Below are 17595 nucleotides of genomic sequence, written 5' to 3'. Positions count from 1 at the left end.
CAATTAATTTTTTTTTTTTTTTTTTTACGTGCCATTTACACCAATAAAAAAAGACATGGAAAAATTTAACTTGGTAATTCAATGATTAGTAAAAATGCTCATTGCATATCAACTCAGTATCTTGTAAACACAACTTTCAGGCAGACTGACAAAAACCTTAGATCTCCCACAATGCAAACATGCGATTCCTGTTTTTATGCACAGTATGCTTCGGATGGTGTGTGTACAGACTTTGGATGGCCCGTCTGAGGATGAGAGTAGTCTGAATTTGTTCAATAGGGTTACCATCTCTGAAAATGCATTGTAAAGCAGTTCTATATGACTTGAAAATGACTTTAAATGAATGTAGAGCTCCACCTGTTTTATCCTCCACCGTTGTAGTTGACAGTTGGTGGGAGTAAGATTGTGCGAACGTCAGGTGTGGTTACCGAGGCCTCAGTTGAAAGTGTGCTTCCGTAGTAACGAACGCTGGAGACGTTTCTACATCTGCTAAGATCACTGCACCTGTCTTCTTTTTCGAACCACTCACACACTCACTCTCTGTCCATCTGAGAGCTGTTGTGATGTCAGCGCAGTGCTTGACCAATCCCATCAACCCATGACAGGAAATGGGTTTGTGCCAGTGAAGTGTGTTGGGGAGTAAACTAAAATCCCGAACAGAGCCTCTATTCAACCTCAAACTGCACACGGCACTCTGTTTCTGAGATTCTGCCCCTCAAATTTGAATATTAATGATATCAAAAGTACCCTGGGAGTAAGACAATACTTAAATAAAAAAAGTAATTTTATTGTACCTTTTTTTTTTTGGTTCTTTCATACTGATACAGCTACTTTACCTTCAAACATATGCATGAAAATAAAGAAGAAATGACTGTAACTACATGAAAAATTGAAGCTGCATTTACCTAATTGAAATGAAATTAAAACATATTCATGTGTAGTGGTTAAGCCATCATTATTGGCCTTGAGCAAGTCCCTGTAATGAGTTGTACAGTGTCTCAAACACTTCTCGTCATGTGGAAATCCGAGGGAATAAAGAGTCTCTTTTATAATTATCTTTGGTCCTTAATTCATATCCATTAGACAATACATGAGCCAGAGGCAGTCACCCACCGCTTTGTGTTTTCAGTGTCAGTGTTTGTTACGCCCTCTTTGCTTTTCCTGTTCAGGTCTTATGCAGAAAAGCATTAAAAGAAAAAAGGGCGTAACAGCGCACATGTGTTTCTGGGTGTTTGTGACTTCACTGAGAAATTATATATGTGTTTTTGGATGTGTGCAACAAATACTCCTTAACAAAAATATGATATATTTTGAAATATATTTTATAATATTTTAATAATGAATAATATAACATTTCTTGAAAAAATCATTTTTATGAAAGAAAAAATGAGTTCACTTGTTTCACAATTGTCAGTCAAAAATAATTCACAACATAGTTCTCATACTCTGTAATTTCATCATTTTGATGGCCCTCCTCTTTTTCTTAAACATGTAAAATAGTCACATAAACAACGAGTAGTTGAGTCCAAACATTTGACTGGCAGTGTGCATGTCAGAGCTATTGTGTTCATATGTGCATGCACCTGCAAATGAGTGGTTTGGTGTTTGGTTGGCCTAGTTGTAACTCAAACCAAGAAACCCTTCTGACCCAGATGATACGACATGCATTTGAATCTTGTAAGCACAAGACGGAGGTGTTGCATCTAACAGAGGTGTTCTGCTCTCTGCTGGCTGTATGCAGCTGGAATGTTCTGAAATATAATGCCTGGGTTTTATAGGACAAAAGAACGAGCACACTTTGTGTTAAGAGTGTGATTTAGGAGCGCATTCCCTTGCCAAGCTAATGAAATTTAAACGCAACTGAGTTTTCGCGTGAGGAATTTCACCCGGCTCTTTAAGCGTGCAGCTCTCAGAGGAGACTGACTGTCTGAAGACTTTATTTGAGATTATTCTGGAAGATGGAGTGGAAATTAGGGAGGAGATGACAGAGAAAGGAGGTGATGTGATGAGAACTGCTAGAGGTGTTAAAGGGCAGGAAGAGACCCTTGATTTCAAAACGCAAGCGCCCACGCGTGTGTGTGCTTGTGACAGGATTTGACGCAACTGCAGCTTGCAGGAGTGTGAGAACTGATACAGAGATATTTCTATCACGCAGAATAGGTTTCAGTCTTATTGTTCACACACATAATTGTTTACTTAGCTCTCTAAATGAGGACATACCATAGAATATATATAGTATATAATTCTCATATCTGTAAATAACTGAATTTATTCTACTTACTCTTTGTTATCTTACCATCATTGGGTGGGCCAAGTTTCTGAACTTCAAACAGGCCTCATTAATGTATGGCAGTCATGGTCAAATGTATCTGTCTGACGTCAGAAGTGCGGAACGAGACATGTTAGCAGAAAGTTTTGAGCTTGAAAAATTATAGTTTTCGTGGCACAATGAAGTCTTTTATCTAAAAAGATCAAGGATAAATTGATTCCTCATGATATGAACCTAAAATGTTGAAACACTACGCTTTGACAGAGAGAAATTCTCCTTTTCCCAACAAGCTCTGCGTGTGTGTGTGTGTGTGTGTGTTACTGGAAGTCTGGGCACATCTCGCTTCTTCAATTAGGCTATTTGCAGAATTTTCCTCACTGTTAAAAATGGCAGAAAAATAAACAGATGATTCACTATAATGTTCCCGTAACACTCCTCCCTCTTCTTTCTGTCTCTCCTACCCAATGCCTCTCAGACATTTATCATGGACTGTGAGGTGCTTTATTATGCTACTTTATTAAATTAGTCTTTAAAGCAGCTAATGGTGTCTGCAAACACAGGTTGAGCTTGGAAGATCAGGGATGGAGATACTGAGTGTGTGTTTGTGACTTGTGCATGGGTGTATAGATAATGTCTCTCTTGTCAGCCTTTGTCGAGTTTATCCCTCAAAGAAAAGAAAATATGACTGGGAGGTGAATATAACTAGGACAGAATATAACTTTATATCCTCAATTACCCTTTATTTGTCAAACGCTGAGCTGTAGCTCTAGGATCTGCAAGGATTCATTGCATGCTAAAGCAGCCATGCGCACATTCAGTGGCTAAATCTGCACTGCATGCTTGACCATTTGTTTTCACTGTAATGAAACGTCTGTTCATTTTTCAAACGCATTCCATTCATTTGCCATCCGATATTGGCTCCATTCATATTTAGCGTCAGTGGTGACGAAAGCTGCCACTCGCCGTTAGCCATGTCCACCAGCGTTGCTTTGAAGAAACATTCTTATGATGCATAGATAGCAGAACGATTGTTAATAGCATTAGTGTGATGATACCACCATTACAAATTGCAGAACACTCGCACAAATGCAAGATTTGTATCCTCCCAAAGGAAAGAAAAATCTCAAATGAAGAAAACGACAGCAAATATGATCCCTTTAAAGCATGCAATCAGACTCTCTCAAAGAGCCAGTAGGAGTTTTATCTATAGTTTTATCTTTATTTTTGAATGATTAAATTATCATCTGCAATATGCAGAACTAAGCGTTTATATATATGGGTGTGGCATGCATTATTTAATGGATGACACACCTGGCAGGTGTTTTACGCACACACATACATAGTAATGTATGTATGTACACTCCTTTATTTACAGAAACACAGAATGATATCTGTGGAAAAATAACACAGCAAATGATATTGTTAAAAGATTTACATGCCCTCTGAGAGATGTGTGCCAAAATGCAAATACAGTTGAACTCGAAACCCCTGACTAATCTTCTAGTCTCTTCTCTTCTCTTCTCTTCTCTTCTCTTCTCTTCTCTTCTCTTCTCTTCTCTTCTCTTCTCTTCTCTTCTCTTCTCTTCTCTTCTCTTCTCATACAATATCAATCCACCTAGCATCTGTGCTCAAATGCTGCATAAGCTTTTCATATAACTAACTTAACTAACTGGTGATTTTTGCTTAACAAGAGGGCATGCATCTTTCTTAAAAACTAATTGAATTAAACACATTTTTTTTTACAGTGCATTTTACGTGCGAATAAAGTGTTTAAATATTTCTGGAGACAATTTATCTATGCTAAGTATGGAGTGCATTCAACATTTCAAGATGCCTGTGCTTCTGTTGTTTGTGTGTGTGTGTGTGTGTGTGTGTGTGTGGGGGGGGGGGGGGGGGGGTGTCCTGTCTATCAGGTTTATCAACTCTGTAGGTAAACATTAATGAGGTATTATTCCATTGGCAGCACTATCAAAGTACACACACAGCCTCAGTCAGCCCGCGCCTGGGGGAGGAGAGGGTGTGGTTTTTCTCATGAAAGATGCCATCAACACAACATATCTGACAAAAGTAGAATACACAAAAAACACACACACACACACACACTTCAATCTACGATTGTGGCGAACATGTAGTTTTCAGCATTATGGGCCGGTCACTTAGCCGAAATCCAATTATTTTGCTCATATGTGACTGTTTTTCTCATGACAGTGTGAACAGCACAAACCACATAGAATCTGATCTTTTCAATTCTGATTTGGGCCACTTCCATAAGTGGTCCTAAATCTGATACAGGTCAGATGATTTGCAACGCGACCTCGATCTGAACAGTCAAATCGGAATTCATGCGACTTTTACGTCCCTCTAAACCAACATTCGTCCCAATTCTGCGCTCATGGGAGTCACTTCAGAGATTTAACATTCCTGAAGTTATCAAGACTATCGCGAAAGGTAGTCAGTGAAGGACAGTCTCAGAACTCGTAAGTATAACAGTGACAGCTCTATATACAAGCAAAACATGAGGGCTCGTTTCATAAATGTTTAAAAATTATGCACTCCTTTTTTGCATCCTCGTCTTAGTTTTTTTATATCGCCTGCGCATAAATTCGCTGGCTTCCATGGCAGATCACACTATAAATAAATGCGTATTCTCTTACTTTAATGCCCTATGACAGCCCTATTCCGTATGACAGCATGCTTTTTATCATTATTTTGTGCATGCGGGTCACTCCAGGACCATGATATGTTTGCACTGGAATCTGATATTGTCAACAATGTGAACAGCTAGGCTATACAAAAAAATCAGATCTGAGCAACAAATCAGAGTTGAGCACTAAGGCTCGCAGTGTGAACGTAGCCTTAGTGTTCCAATCACTTCCATACACTTGCAGGCATTTTTGCTGGGTTTCATTTTGCATGACTGAAAAAGATTTTTGACAGGGGATCAAAACATTAAAGATTATAATTATTTACCTCATATTTACCAAAACATTAAAGATTATCTCATATTCACTGCGGAGTCTGAAGTAATTTTGCATCTCTAAGTCTAATGTAACTGCACCATAACCACTCACACCATTTCCCACTGCATTGTGTCTGAAGCACCTGTTCATTAGTGATAGTTGAGTGAGCGCAGGCTACAGATCAGGCACGCTATGGCAATGCGACCCGCTCTACGGGAAACGGCTCTAAAGATTCATTACAAGCCAAATGTCAGAGAGCCAACATGATAAATATGACATGCATGAGGAAATCTAGCATTACACACTAACAAAAAGATAAACAAAGCGCCGGATTGAACCAAAAGGGATTTTTGCATGTACTTTGCATTATTACATGCCATCGCATTTTACAAAATATAAAACCAAGTGGGATTTGCTCAAGTGATACTAGAGCTTTCCACAGACCTAATTGGGTACCACGATTTTTACTACATTTCAAACATTCAAAAGAAAGAAAAAAAAAATTATAAAGAAAATGAAGCCAATTTTTAGGTCAATAAGAATTGTTTGCATCGTTTGCATTATTTTAATGACTATAAAGCACATTTTCTCTCAAAATAAGTTCTCATTGCTGTAATACAGTAAAACAAAAATTTAAATACAATTGTACACATGTATTATATAAATAAATGTATAAATATTATATTCAAATATTAATTTAATATTTTTAAGAAAAATATTTTTTTTTTTATATATAGAATTGGCAGGAGGATGTGAATAATTGTCAAAAGATTATTTTGAAATGGGGTGAGCCAGGGCATGTTCTTGACAGCCTTCACTTAACATCACTTTTTTGGATGTATGAAGTCAGTTCTCCTCAAATTCACCCAGGTGTCCTGGCAGAGTAACCACAGGTGTAGTTCATCACATTAACTATGGACATGTTCCACTAGTATTTGCCCACCACAAAGTTTTAAAAAGTTTACAAAAACTGTGGTTTCGCTTAAAACATGTACTTGTGCTATAAATGCCACTTGGTTTGATATTTAGTGCAATTAAATAAATTCATTACACTGTCCAAATTATTTTTGGGTGGCAAGTGTACGAACAAATAAGACAAAATGTAAACAGCAGCACTGACTTTATCCGTTATCTCTCTCGCTCTCTCTGGTTGTGGTCGCGGCTGCATTAGTGTTATGGATCTGTACCCCTAGCAGGCGTTCAGTGCTGTGTTAATTCAGCGGCTCTAATGTGGTCAGGCACTGCTGACCCCGCTGGTCAGAGAGAGTGGCCACTTTCATTGAACCCTCTTTGTTTGCGGCTCAGCGACGCACCCTCACTCTCTGTGCCCGAAAGGCTTAATAACACACCACAACTGACATCTGAGGTTGGCAACCATCTAGACCACGAAGGACTGTTTGCTGTTTAATATTAACACATGCTGCTGTGCAGGTATGTATAAACCCAAACACGAGAATACACGGAGCCATCGAAACAACACTTACTCACAGAAATACACTGCACGGTACATTTTGGGAACACACACACACACACACATACAGTGGCTCTATTCCCAGGTATCAACTGCGGGTGACTCATAAGTCTTTTAAAGCCGTCGGTGTTGTGAAAATAGTTCAAATACTCGTCGCCACCTAACACTCCACCTAACATAGTATAATATCAGTACTATTACATATCTTCACCGATTTAGCTACAAAATGCAACGTAGTGTGCAATAATAAACCTACCAGCTATAATACAGAGAGAAAAACTCCAGGCACAAACAGATTATCTAATCTGTTTTACTTGGCACATGTTCTAAAGACTGCTCGGCTTGGTTTTTACTTCAGTAAATAACACGGTATAAAGCAGACACAAAAGAAGAGACTATCTCATCTCATATCACCTCCTTAAATACTTTCCCTCGCTATGAAACAGTGCCTCCTTCACCGCAAAAGAAATGCAATTTCAACAGAGTTGTGATTTGCAGTCTAGCATGAAATTATATGCAGACAATACATCAATAAAGCAGACAACACATCTTTCTTTGCATACTGCACTGGTTTCATGCACACAGCATGACCGGTGAAAGTCCAGATCACATTAGTTCTTTTAATGAATCAGTTAAAAATGGCTCAGTGAATAATTCTAATACTTTTACAAAACACGTGACGCCATTCAAGTTCAAGCAGAACATTGTCATGCAAAGAGGTGGTTTCCAAAGATAATGTTGTCATTGTTAGCGCTTCTGGAAACAATCATACACCTCGGTTAACACTCTTTTTGATAGTCGCTCAGGGGAATTGTACTCACGTCTTGGCTCTCGAGGTCCGTCCACGGTGACTTTAATAGCGCGGTGGTATGTGGCGACCTGGGGTGGGCCAGTGAACACTGTGATGGTCAATGTGAAGCTCTTTCCTGAGGATGACCGGAAGACACAGAGATACAATGTCACTTGTCGGTTTTAAAAGATATTGGCATGATCCAAAAGTATGAGACCGCAGAAATAAATTCATTTAATCCTAGAAATAAGCATAAACATTCTCGAATCAAGCTTGTTAACGTGATCAAGTTTTGTTCATGTGGCTTGAGTGCTGTTGACAAATGAAATTCGGCATTCTAAATTTAATTTAATGTTTTTAAATCAACTTTTCTCTGAAAATATTATGCATATAATAAAATGTGTTTTAAAGAAATATGAGAAAACAGTGCAAATTAGAAGCAAGTGGTCTCAGATTTTTCAACCCCACTGTTGGCATGTTGAGTCAGATTGAGTGTAGCAGTGAGAAACACGGAAAGTATTTGTGGTTTACAACAATAACAAATATTGTGCAGTAAGTATTTTAGCAATGTGCTGATGACAAAATAATCTTCATGACATTTGCATAATTTTTCTTAGTTTAATCTGGAAAGTGGTGTACAGGACTATCTATGGACTATCTTTTCGATTGTAAAAAATGACTGTTATATAAAGTTGCCTATACCGGAAAAGCCCTAAGGTAAAGATAGAAACTCCCACAGGCTGCATGAAATAAAAGATTCATGCACAATCCCAGTGAGGTGGGTCACATACAGCTGGGAGAAATGAATGAGTTTCCTCTGAAAAGAGACAGCACTACAGCTTTGATGCGCTTTCAAATGCGTTTATGATGTGGATTAGTCAGACAATGTGTTCCAGATTGTTCCCGGGACTCCGCTGTGTCTGTGTGCATGTGTGTGTGTGTGTGTGATCTCTAAATGCAATGAAGCTGCGCTTTGAGGGGGAGAAAGCCGTGGCTTGTATGAGGGCTGTGAGGGTGGGGTAATTGACTGCAGAAATGAAAGGTACTTTTAATTCGCACACTGCAGCGCTTTCCACTCATCCGTCTGCAACTATTTAAAGTGAAACATTTACAGGAAAAATGTGAGTGCGAGGAGCGGAGCCAAGAGGAAAAAGACGAGAAGGAAAAGCTTGTGAAAGAATGTGAGCTATGTAAGAGGTAGGGTGTTTTTAGGTGTGCAAACAAGATGGTTTGTAAAGCTCAAATCGTTTAAGAAAATTCTGCAGTGGGGAAATTATTTCTCTGGGACAAGTAACTGAAGAATGCTGTTTTAGCCTTTGCTCCACAACTCCTTAGCCTATTTATTGACTAAATCTTCATTACAAGTTTAAATGCATGGCAGTCTATGCATTTCAGGAGTTCAAGTTGTGCCCTGTCTTTGTATGAATGAAGAAAAATGAACTGCTATGCTTTAAATTAATTTCTTTTTTATCACAATGTTGTTGGATTTTAACAACACGCATGCATCAGATCACAGACATATAAACAGATTAGTAGATGTGGCACCTCTCCCGCTCCTTCCCACGAAGCGCAGGTCGTTGAATCGCGCCACCTGATTCTTCATGACGGCAGACGCGTTTCTCAGCTCCGCGGAATAATTCTCATCATTTCCCGCCATCACCGTAACCAGGGTCCCGTCAGGAACATCACCAAGAGCCACCACCTGATAATAAACACACAGAGAAACCCAACAAACCTAATCAGCAACACAAACAAACCCAATAAACCCCAAACCCCAGACCAAACAAATCCGGGTTGCAACCCTACAAAATAATTATTACAACATAATCTTGCTCATATACACTGAAATGCATTTAATATTTAGATGTATGATTAGCTCTGCGAGAACATCGCTTCCTTCAGATATAATCTGCAAGAAGCAATTTTATTTTAAATTACTTTTAAAATTAATACAATTTAGATATGAATATCAGTTGCATATAGCCTAATAATAATATATTATTTTCGCAAATAAAACATTATAACCTAAATGTCGTTGATGCGATAATTATTTAAAAAAAATTGCTATATTTACAATTAAATAAAAATAATAAAATTCCATGCAGAGAAAAGAGAAAAATGTGCCGAATTGTCTCTGACGTGATTTGTTCAAATTCTGTTCATATTCAGACAAGCAGAATTATGTCACCACGCTATCAAAATAAATAAATGAAAAAAATAGATATAGATCAAATAAATAGATAAAATCTGCAAGCAGTGTTTTAAGTATTCAGTGACGTTCAGGTAAGTTGACTTTTTAAAGGATTTTTTTATCAGTAGCCTAACTGGTAAACTTGGCTCGCACAACATAATTGTATTTTGGCGCCCCTATAGTTAACCAAACGTCAACTATCTTACAGATATAAAAAATAAAAATAAAAAACACCTCATTTTGTTACCAGATAATGATATATATTATGTACAAATGTATAATAAAAAATAGTACTTGGTTAGTTGATGTTCCTATCCTATGATTCTAACGGAAAACGCTCGCGCAGCCTGCTGTTGCTATGGTTATCTCTTCAGGAGAGCGCGAGCTCTGCTCGCGAGCAGCTATTTGGCGTGTGTTGACTGACTTTTTAATCTAGCCGTGAAATAAGTTATATTACAGAAAATAATTTACCTTAAAAGCCACAGGCAGAGTTTTGTTGCACCTCCAGTGTGACGGCAGGACTGAGCAGAGAAAGTTTGGGCTGTCCGTGCGCACCAGCTCTCCGGCGTGATCGGCCAGCACGTCCACCACTGAGCGGGTCTCCACGGGCCGCCCGGACCGCAGCGGACCCGATGCGTTCATACTCGGGTTCTCGGTCACTTTAGGGCACGGGAACGAGGCGGAGGGCGGCGTGAACCGTCTGCTCGTGGTCGGGTCTACGGGAATATGCATCACAACAGATTAAAAGTGAGACCCCGCGAAGAGCTCAGTCGCCCAAAGTGAAGTAAGTACAGAAAGTCCGTGGTAGTGAACAAGGAAAACTCCTCCGTGGCCGTTTACTTTGCGTTTCAGTGCCGCACAAAGGATGCAGAAGCGTTAAAGTGCGCTCGAGTTTCCCACTGACTTCAGCAAAAAACTAAAAACCGCAAGCACACACACACACATACGCGCGCACACACTCTCGTGCTGCACGATAGAAGAGATATTGAACTGGTTTAACTATGCCTCTCAAAGCATATGGAACTGTTATTTTAAATGCACGTATTAAATAGCATTTATTCCAGAGTGTGTGTACGGCAGGTCTGTGCAGCTCCTGGATGTCAGTTTTACTTTCAGAGCGACACTTTACGTCTTATCAGTCCAGAGTCTCCGAAAATAAAGTCCACACAAATTAATCCCAATTTCAGAAGAGTTTCTGCAATAAAGTCCTCTTTAGTTGTAAAATGTTCTGTTTCCAAATGAATGTTCAAGCGTAAAAGGTGAGTAAAACCGAGAAAAACGTTTCTGGTAGTCAGACGTGCCTGAATGCAAAACGGGGCGCTCTGCGCTATGCAACAAGAGTTATTTACTCATCTCATTATAGCCTGGAGTGCGCTGAGCGCTCCACCAATCAGCGATCAGGGCTGGGTCTAACCGACCAATCAGCGACCAAGGCTCACTCATCAAACGCGCCGAAGCAAAACTGAAAGCTGCTCTATTAGTATCAGCGATGCATTTAATGAACTATCAATAAATATTTGAATCCTCCCCTCACATGTTATGGCACATAATGGAAGGTTTAGTCTGCCAGGTGTAACCTTTAAAAACCACAGACAAAAATGTAAATATTTTCTGTTGAAGTTATTAAGCATATGTCTGTGTGCCAGTTTATCTTTATTGTTTTTGTAAAAAAATAATAATAATAATAATAAAAAAATGTAAATAGTTAATTAACCTTAATTTTTGTTTCAACAAATATATATATATATATTTTAAAATTAATAGGCTAAAACAGCAGCAATAACAATAATTAAACACATTCAGTGGCAACCTTACATTTTTTGATATGAACATTCAAACAAATATTTTTGAATGAAAAAATTATGAAAATAATGTTGAGATATTTCTATATCTTCCATGTATCTTGTGCTAAATTAATTGAATGAATGAATTAATGGGTTAGCCCCATTTTAACAGAACAACAATAATTATGATAATGTATTTTATAAGTCTCATATGGTATTTAATGAGTTCTTGTGTGGTTGACACACCCTGCGCTCACGCTGTCGCCACTAGTAGGCGCATTTGTCGTTTAAAAACCTTCAGTGTCTCCTCAAAAAGTGATATAAAGCAACATTAAACTGACACTGAATGGGAGGGAAAAAGACAGAGAGAAAGGCAGAAAATAGACTGACAGAAATAAAGCGATTATCGCTGTTACTGTTAGTCATCTGATATTGACTAATGCATATTTTTTTTATAGAGTTAAGCCGTTTTTCCGTGTCTTTCGAAGGTTATTCGTGATGATACAGATAATGTTCTTTAAAACGCTAAAATCGCTACAATACAAACAAATTTATTCACTGGCTGATTAACAGGTCATGAACGCATTGTTTCAGATGAGAGTGCGGGAAAAACAGATGTCTTCTCACTCCACAAATGACCCGACAGCTAATACAATATATATATATATATATATATATATATATATATATATATATATATATACACACACTGTTTTATATATATATAGGCTATTGCATAGTGCATATTTAATACCGAGTTCAAATGCAATCAAATGCAATCAGAATTAACATATTTCTTTTTTAATTTGGTCGTCAATGATTCGCAACACAAACTGAATTATTAAATGTTTCATATATATATATATATATATATATATATATATATATATATATATATATATATATATATATATATATATATATATATATATCTTTTTTTATTTATTTTTTTTATCACAATTTTAAAATGATTTATTGACTGCACATAAAGCCTACAGAAATGTCTTTACAGTAGTCATAATTTAACAGTAGATTAATTCGTAATGGTCATTAATATTATTCTGATTATTTATTCGACATCGAGAGTGTTTCAGAGAGCTTGTATGTGCAGTGGGATTGAGGTTTGACTCGTGCTGGCAGGATTCGAGCCAGAATTCTGCGGGTTTACATGCTAAAGATGAGCTCAGTTTGAAACCAGCGTTTGGTTATGAGAGAACATCCACTCACTTAAAACACAATGACAACAAACAAACGAAAACAAATACACGTGTGTGTGTGTGTGTGTGTGTGTGTGTGTGTGTGTGTGTGTGCGTGCTTAATAATTTGAATGAAATACAATAAAAAACAACAGCCGTGTAGATATAATAATAATAATAATATAATAATAACATTATTATTATTATTATCTGACTGTTATTTTTTCTGTTATCATAGCATTAATGCTGTTAGTTTATTTTGATCTCGACGTAAGGAAATCATGTGAACAGAAGAGTCAAAGTCTCACCCACACTAATGGTCTAAGCGAGCAAAACATATGCACATTATCCTACATCTCAAGATCATTAGCATGTTTCATCAACATCTGCTCGGAGGATTTACATGTAGCCAATCTTCCTCTTTTCACGCCTTCACATTTCCACCCGTTCATTGCATTGCGCTGCACTGAGTAGGCTAATATGCACACGTTGACGTGTTGCACACTGACTAACTACTTTAAATAAAGCAGAATAATTTGATTAATCACAACAATGACTGAGTCACACTTTGCATCAGTGTTTCGGGTAAATTAATAGAAAAATAACCATTTCTAATGAACAATAAGCATGCATTTCAAATAGGCCTACATGAAGGGAATTGCTGCATTATATTGTTGCGCGCTTGTTCTTCTTAATAATTAGTAATAGTAATATCATAGCAATGTAGCCTATATAGCCTACAATAATATGTAGTAGCCTAACATATGCTATAGTATAGAAATATATTCGTAGACAATTTTTAAACGTCTGCTAAATGATTACATGTATATATATATAAATATTTTTTTTGGAGCGCAATCTGACAATATGAATAGTCTCGCGCCGCGTAAATTAGCTATATGCTTTGGTGCCAGTTTTCTATACGCCAGTCATCTTTTAAAAAAAAAAGAAAAAAAAGATGTTGTTGAAACCTATATAGCCTACTGATTCAGCTATATAAAAAAGAACAAGCTATACTTTCACAAGGACACTGTGAACATAAATTGTTATTCTGAACACGATAGAGGTCAAGAAACCTCCCCAAACACAAGCTGGTCAGGGGTGGTTGTGGATGCATATATCGGTGATTTTTCAGCATCTGTTTATTATTAATATGTGACCGCACGCGCTCAGACTGACTCCGCGCGCCTGTCATATTCAGACTCCGCGCGCAGTTTCTACGGTTACAGTCGCGCAGCAACGTGCCCTCCCTAATGACGCGCGCCCCTCTGATATGCGATCTGCGCTTACAGCCCGCGTCAAATACACATCGAGCAATCAAGCGCTGAGGAATGATGTGAGTTCATACAAAGAGGCACGAGCCCTCAAAAACAGCCTCAAGTTCAAACAGTGAAAAATATTCCAGTCACAGACTCAGAGAGCACCCACATGCCATCATTCTTTACAAGGGTACAATGGGGTTAAATGCATCCAGGAGTAAAAGATCCTTTTGATTTGATTTTCTCCCCAAAACACTAAACAACATACAGCTCTTTCCTAAACTCGTTTGTCACTATGCATTGCACAAACATCCTGATTCGTGAAGTCACTGCATGTCATGTCGTAAGGTTTTCTTTTAAAAAATAAATACATTTCCCCTCCCTTTCAGACGCGCAAAAATGCAGACTGATTATAAAATAAACTATTCATTTTAAAAAGTAAATGGTATGAAAGATTAAATGATCTGATGATTAAAGTAAAACCATATACTTTATTTTAGATAAGTCTGATGTAATAAACAAGGGAATTATTCTGAATAGTAAAAAAGTAATTGTTCTGCAAAAGGCACAAACATTTTTTTATTTTTTTAAGGCTGGTTGGCACAGGATCGATACAGTATGCCTGAACATCAACAAACTGCTTTCCATAATTGGGAGGGAATAGATTTATTGCAAATGATGTGCAAATATGGCTCACACTGTCTGCTCCAATCATAGGACATTAATTTGTAATATACGCTTATACTAACACTGCAGCTCCAAGACATACACCCTACTAAAAGAAAAACAATACTTGTATAAAATACTTGAGGGCCAAAAGTGGTTAAATAAACGGAACATTGTTTAACCATTGCTGATGTGATTATTTTGGAGTATTTGCTTAAATGTTATTCCAAAAATATCATGCATTTGTTGCAAATCACGTTTGACCATATCTACTCAATATACAGCCAAACCAGAGGCCTTCCGCTCCCTTCTGCCATCATCCAAACTTACATCGAAACAAATAATTTTGACACAAATTATGTTGCTCAATCAATATATATAAAGTATATTGTATATCAATGGTCATATACTCTGAGACCACAAAACAAAACACATTTTCCTTAGGCTTGCATGCACACACACACACACTCAAATTAACCCACTTAGATTTCTTGCAAAAGCAGCACGACAGTCTGAAGAATACTGAATCAGAAGAAACCACAGATATTTGCCCAAAATGCTCTGGTAAAACATTACTTTATTGGTCATCACCCCCCGAACACACACACAGGCCTCCATACCCGCAGATAAAAATCAAATCGGGGCATAAAATGCTGACATAAGTCTGTGGATTTGCTATCTTCCCCCCTCTGTGGGCGGCAGCACATTTCTGTACATTTACAAATTACAGAGGGAGCAAGTCTGGAAGCCGCAGAGAGCATTCCTTCCGTACAGTGTCTCCTTGTGTTTCAACTGTGGGTTTGTCTGCCTGAGAAAGCAGCACGGATGACCTGCAGTCAACTCTAAATCTCCCGTTTACATGCTTGAATTTCAGCCCCACCTCATATCAGGTGTCCCTATGACATCATCACAGTGTCCTATCTAGACGTGCAATGCATCTTTGTGATGTCATCTCTTCATTTTCATTGCATGCAGCGAATACAGTGTAAATAAAATGTACATTCAAATGAGGAAAAAACATAAATGCACGCTCATATTAATAGGATATATAAACGCTCTCGGTGCTGTTGACTGTAACGAAGCTTAGTTTACCGTCTTTTGTCAAATACAGTGAAGCATGTGGTGAATGATTCACTCTAAGCCATGATTTGTTTTATATTTTAAGTAAAGGATGTCAGATCAAAGCATATTTTGCTGATGGATGAATCTGAATTGTTATTGCACAGAAATATTACAGATGACGGCATTCAAAGCGTATATGGATCTTTTCAGCGAATGTAAAACAAACAATTATTTTGTATTTCTCTCCAGAAGCACTCACTCCATCACAGAACACAGAATTAAAGCCATATTTCCTCTCATGAACTGTGTAGGATGAAAAAACTTTTAAAAAACTCCTTACTCTATGAAATATCTGATGGGTTCAGATGACAGTGTCTGTCTATGACACCAGCCTTCCCAGTGTCTCATTCATTATTATCTCTCATTCAATATTAATTTGTGCATTTTTTGCACAGGTGAATGCACTAGAAGTATCTATTTTACAAGAAATGTTTATGAACTAAGAATGCTCAGAGAACATATGTGACATAACAGTGAAAATGCATAATGGACCGTGTCATCAAAACAGTCTGTTTTTCATGAAGCATGCAGGAAGTGTTTTACAAAGAGAGATCCGAGTTAATGTTTGCGGTAGAAAAGTACTAAGATTTATTACGCTGTTAGGAATATTGAGACTCCGCAGGAAGAACTGTCTGAGAAAAATGCCTCCCTTGAGAAATAAATCAAATGCTGTTTTATGGAATGTCATTTCCTCTTTCAGTTGGATTTGGACTAACTTCATGGTGGTATAGTCGCCCTCCTGGCCCCTAGAGGAGGCTACGGCCCTTGCATCAGCTGAAGCGAGGCTTCTGAAACATCATTGGCTGGAGACACAGGAAACATCAAAGTAAGTTCTGATTTGCAAACATCAAATCAGTGCATACAAATGCCAGTGTATGCACGGTCTCCCTGGCTCGTTCTGCTTGTTTAAATGTGCATAACAAGTCCTCATAAACATCAACATCACGTCAGTTTTGGGTTTTATAGTATTTTGATTCATCAGGTTGAATCACTTATATTTGCTCATGATCTGTCAAGACACAAACACATGCACATCCATTTGCACTCACATGCCCACGCACACACACACATTCGTGAGATGACTGTCTCTCACTATGTGTTTGATGCTGTGATACTGAATCTGTGATCTACAGTAATTACGTGTTTCAGAAAAGTGTTTGGCCGTTAAAATGTACAAAAGACAGAAAATTCTAAAAGAAAACCCCAGCAAAAAGATTCTGCAGAAGTTCAGCACAGTGCTTTATCTCATTAAAAATGTGCAGAGGAAGTTTACATACTATAAGGGTCTAAAAGGCACAGCAGGAAAATAATACATTTAATTCTATGAGCCAGAGAAAGGGTGTACAATGTGCATATAAAACTAAATTATGCCTTTTTTTTGGTGCAAATTATGGGTTATGGGTTAGAATCCTTTTAAAAATACCACACCAGTCTTAAGGTTCTAAAAAGTCTTGATACTACTGCATAAAACGACTTCAGCACATTTCACTGAAGTAACGAACAGCATGATTTTTCCCACCAAAATGTATCTCATTTAAAACAAGCCAAAAAGTCACTTTCTCAGACTCTTCAAGTCTGCTCCTTCAAAATGCTCTTTCATATGTGGTCAGACAATGTACAGCGTTTCGTTAATCATACCGTTGACCAAGCACTTTTTGCGTCTGTGACTGTGGTTGACCAGTGGCATTCATTTATGAATTCATAACACTTGAGAATCACCATGACTCTGTCGTACGTTTATGATGTCATTTACACAGAGTCATCACCATTATCTCAAACACACAACCTTTTGTGTGGGAATTTGTGTGTTGAGGGTTTCTTCAAAGACCACTTCTTATGGTTGATTCTAATGCCCATTTTGGGCGGTCCCAGACTAAAGATGATCAA

General features: G+C 37.8%; 1 protein-coding gene across 2 annotated transcripts in view; it reads right to left on the bottom strand.

The window, feature by feature from the left end:
• The window catches only part of runx3 (RUNX family transcription factor 3), a 59840-nt gene that overhangs the window by 18652 nt on the left and 23593 nt on the right, over positions 1–17595 (bottom strand). For both annotated transcript variants that reach the window (XM_084093111.1, XM_084093110.1), the window contains 3 exons: positions 10153–10397; positions 9036–9192; positions 7522–7626 (listed from right to left, as the gene is read on the bottom strand). In XM_084093111.1, coding sequence (XP_083949237.1) covers positions 7522–7626; positions 9036–9192; positions 10153–10397 — 507 coding nt within the window. The remainder of the gene's footprint in view (positions 1–7521; positions 7627–9035; positions 9193–10152; positions 10398–17595) is intronic.

The sequence above is a fragment of the Abramis brama genome (genome assembly GCF_963993115.1).
Source record: "Abramis brama genome assembly, chromosome: 19".
Classification (NCBI taxonomy): domain Eukaryota; kingdom Metazoa; phylum Chordata; class Actinopteri; order Cypriniformes; family Leuciscidae; genus Abramis; species Abramis brama.
The sequence above is the reverse complement of the archived record's forward strand: the minus strand, read 5'-3'. Positions and strand labels throughout refer to the sequence as shown.